Genomic DNA, 4,487 nt, shown 5'->3' with positions numbered 1-4,487 from the left:
AGGTTAAAACTAGTAAAAAAAGAAACAATAGGGAGATATTTAAAATACTTAAAAATATTTTACTGTTACATCATAGGAGTTGAACAGTTGTGTGCATCCTGAAAAATCGTATTAGTGGTAAAAAATAATTTAGGTGGGTTTATGTTTTATTATTCGATCGCAGCCAAAGATCTTTTATAACGAGGGTTTTGTTTGCTCTCATATGAGCTACTTACTGTCTTTAAAGTAAACTATAAATGAGTTTTTTCTTCTTTACCTACAGAATCATTAGATGATTTGACGTCCATGGTTGTCAACCTGTTTGGAGAAGTGGAGAACAAGAACGTTCCTATCCCAGAATTCCCTGAGCACCCGTTCCAGGAAGAACACCTCAGAGTAAGCCAATGACTTATCTTACCAATGTTTCTCAAACTTTACTGTTCACTCGTTACACTTGTAATGCAATATATGGCCATAGCAAGTGTTTAATTAGATTGTATTCATTTATTACATAACAAACATTTCCAGTTATTCATCAAAATGTTTTCTAAAACATTGTGTGAATGACTTCCCTAAGTAACAAGTGTTTTTTTGTGTGTTTTGTTACAGCAATTCTACAAAGTGGTGCCCATTAAAGACATCAGGAACCTCTATGTGACCTTCCCCATCCCAGACCTACAGAAGTACTACAAATCTAACCCAGGACATTATCTGGGACACCTCATTGGTCACGAAGGACCCGGAAGTTTGTTATCTGAGCTAAAATCTAAAGGTAACATTAAGGAGAGCTCCAGACATGTTAATTTAGGCACTGTGATAGAAAGTGCTATACACGTGCTGAAAAACAAGCTCAAACTTTTGTTATCTTTAAGGCTGGGTGAACACACTTGTTGGAGGGCAGAAAGAAGGAGCCAGAGGATTCATGTTCTTCATCATCAACGTGGACTTGACCGAGGAGGGCCTCTGTAAGTAGTACTTGGGTATTTTGCATGAGATTATTCCCTATTGTGGTAAGATTAGCGTGTGAGGAAATTAAGTGTAAATAATGTTCATTGTGTCATGACAGTGCACGTTGAGGACATCATCTTCCACATGTTCCAGTATATCCAGAAACTGCGTACTGAGGGACCTCAGGAGTGGGTGTTCGAGGAGTGCAAGGTAATTAATGTTGTCTATTCAGCGACAACATTTCAGACCGAGGGGCAGGAAAAATGTGGCCTACTTATTTATGGTTAGTGGAGAAACTAATGGAGCAGCACAGACATTGACAGCACAGACTGATGGATATAAACCTACCAGCTATTTTCACCATGTATAAATTAAGCCATGTCAAATGAAGCTACGCTACACTGTAAAAAAAACCCCAACAGCTTTCCTAAGGGATTATAAAAACAGATGAAATTCTGTGCAGTCCACCTTTCTAGAATCTGGCTCCAAATGTCTTTTAACTGTATGTAACTGTTGTATGTGTCTCCACCTGTCATCTGTGTCTTCCATCTCTGTCTCTCTTCGTAGGATTTAAACAAAGTGGCCTTCAGGTTCAAGGACAAGGAACGACCCCGTGGCTACACTTCCAAAGTGGCTGGTTTACTACACGTAGGTCCCCTCTCCGTCTGCAAAGGTTGTTTTCAGGGAGACGGAGTGCAGCTCATTGTGTCCGTACCTGCTGTCGTCATCAGGCTGCCTGGTGCTGCTGTTGACTCTATTGAGAGAATTGAGATTTTACAGAGGCACAGTCAGAAATGAGGCTTTTATATTCACCACAGTTCCGGTGTGACAGTCGCAGTAAGCCTCATTGACTTAAGAACCTAATTGTCACTGCTGCATTAATTGCAAGCATTTTCTTTTGCATTTCTTCTCACCAGGTTTGGCAGTGTGAATCTTGTGGGGATTTTTTTTTCTCACCCTCTATTATAAGAAGTGGCAGGAAGTCCTCACATTACACCCATACTGTGATATTCAGTGCAATCACATTGCAGCAGAGCAACAGTTTAGTCTAATCCTTATTCTCTCGACAGTTTGCGGGCTGTGACTCAGTTGTTAAACTATTGATTGGAGATCTGTGCACCGTGAACATCAGAGCTTTAATAACACATTTGTTTTAGTGTAACTTTTATAATTATTCAGCCTCAAGGAACAGTTGGAGGAACAAATTCAATTTACATCCTTTTCAACAAATGTTTTATATCCAATCGCCCCACCTCACTTCACATCTTCTGCTCTGTGTTTCAGTACTACCCTCTTGAAGAGGTCCTAGCAGCAGAGTACCTTTTGGAGGACTTCAGGCCAGATCTGATTGAGATGGTGCTGGATAAGCTGAGACCAGAACATGTCAGGTGAGTGTGAGAACATCAGTCTCTGATCCCATCCATGCACCTGCACTAAAACTTCTTTGTTTATTGAAATTCCTGAGTATAACAGTTAACACTAACGTTGTCACAGTAGCACACTACTAAAGTGCGGCTTCAGATGGTAACTGAAGTGTTCGATAAGTATAAATCATAGTGAATCTATTTCCTTATAGATTTCAGTGTTCTGTGTTATTTATAGCTAAACAGATACATATATACGTACAATTATGTGTGTATTTGCACATAACACCAAAGAAACACCTCAGGAAGTCTGCTGGATATTTGTAACTGGTATCAGTGATAGAAAATAAGAGGATAATACATTCAGATAATAAATATTTTTTGTTTCCTGCCAGCTCTGACAAAGTGCTGTGTTGGTCTACTTTGATATTTGGATGAAACACCTTTTTCAATTTTCTACCTTGAAAAGAAATGCCAGGCAACTTTCCAGATGTGATTATCTCTGCAGTCTCAAAGGTTCAGTTTGTGTATCGGGAGATGAATGTGTGCGCTCAGGAATACATTATCAAGTTCTGCTCTCTGAATTGGAAATGCTGGTATCCTCAGAGGATTTCTTCATATAAAATTTGGCCAATCTAAAATGTGTTTTAGCCCCATTTTATTTAAAGATAATGACCTATCAACTAGTATTTTGAGTTAAAGTAGAGAGACACCTTAATACTATATTATACTACTATATATCTTATCTTATCTTAGCAGATGATATCTGCAAACCATATAGTTTGCATGTAGTCCTTTTGTAAAAGATGCTGAAGAGGTTGAGCCTCTGTGGAAAACCTCTTAAGCTGACTTCATTTTCAAAGTATAATCTCCTGCGTAACAAATGCCTGACATTTTAACGGAATAGCAAAATCTTCTCAGTTGCAGCCCCACTTGGTAAAAATCTTACATATTGCAGCATTAACATTCATTTTATGGGATGCTACTTGTGTCACGCAAAGTGCAGACTTGTAACTAGTCCATTCCCTAATGCTCACCAAGGAGGAGATTGCATGCACTCGTTGGCTGACCCTGGCAGTTTACATGCCAGTCTCTTCCTTTACTGAAGTGGCTATTTAACTTTGGTGTTTTGCCAGCCCTAGTTAGAATTCATGCCAGTGTTTCCTCACGGATCGATCTCATTCCAGCAGCTGTAAGTGAAGTTGCAGCAAGTTGGGTCGCATCATTAAAGGGCTAGAAATTAGAATCGCACTTGTTGAAATTCAACAATTTGTTTTTTACCGAGTCTTTGTTGATGTTTAACAAATAGGAACCCGCTCTTGCTACTTTAATTGAATAAATGTTGGGTTCCAGTGAAACCCACTCTAAATGCAGCACACTGAGGGCTTATAGGAATTCTAAACATAGCTCATCAGTTAGAGGCAGATGTGTTGATGGATTTCCACTACTTTAAACGTGATCCCAATGCAACACTAATAGAAAAGCACTCACATCTCATCTTGTGGAGTGGTTACAAAGGCAGAGCATCTAATCAGCTCCGACAGAGGTTTTTGCATCCATGTAACATGGCCTGATTCACTTTTATTTTTCCAGAGTTGCAGTGGTGTCAAAGTCATTCGAAGGACAAACCGACAAGACAGAAGAGTGGTATGGCACGCAGTACAAACAGGAGGCCATCACTGAAGAGACCCTCAAGGTGAATCACTGTGGTCATAGTGCTCTAATCCAATCACACACATGCTTTCTGATGAGTCTGTGACTGCTGTTTAAGTTTTATGAGGCACTGTTTGCTGATTGTTTGTCTGTGTTTCAGAAATGGGCAAGTGCAGACCTCAACGGAAAGTTTAAATTACCTATGAAAAACGAGTTCATCCCGACCAACTTTGAGATCTACCCTCTTGAGAAAGACTCTCCATCAGTCCCCACTTTAATCAAGGCAAGTGTTTATGCTGCGCAGCACTCTTCATTTCCTAAATGTGCTGGACAGTCCGTGTTTAACAGCATATTTTAAAAAAATCTCTAATGCTTTCATATGGTAATAAGGTATTAGGTTGACTGTGACTGACGCATAAAGCATTTAGTACTGTTGTTAACATGATGTCAAGATCAGAGGAACAAAGCTGTTAACAACATGTTACATTCTGTGAAGAAAAGACTAAAAATCCACTGTGCTTTTTCTCTTTTTTTTTTTTAAGC

General features: G+C 39.3%; 1 protein-coding gene across 1 annotated transcript in view; it reads left to right on the top strand.

Annotated features, from left to right (window-relative positions):
- The window catches only part of ide (insulin-degrading enzyme), a gene marked incomplete at its 5' end in the record, with an annotated part of 20,912 nt that overhangs the window by 2,222 nt on the left and 14,203 nt on the right, over window positions 1-4,487 (top strand). Inside the window, 8 exon segments of the mRNA XM_035663154.1 lie at window positions 263-375; window positions 589-751; window positions 852-944; window positions 1,046-1,137; window positions 1,495-1,575; window positions 2,212-2,315; window positions 3,885-3,987; window positions 4,105-4,228. Of these exon segments, the coding sequence (XP_035519047.1) occupies window positions 263-375; window positions 589-751; window positions 852-944; window positions 1,046-1,137; window positions 1,495-1,575; window positions 2,212-2,315; window positions 3,885-3,987; window positions 4,105-4,228 (873 nt within the window).

The sequence above is a fragment of the Morone saxatilis genome, unplaced genomic scaffold (genome assembly GCF_004916995.1).
Source record: "Morone saxatilis isolate NCDOM2014 unplaced genomic scaffold, NCSU_SB_2.0 Contig19, whole genome shotgun sequence".
Lineage (NCBI taxonomy): Eukaryota > Metazoa > Chordata > Actinopteri > Moronidae > Morone > Morone saxatilis.
This window is presented reverse-complemented; position numbering and strand designations above follow the sequence as displayed.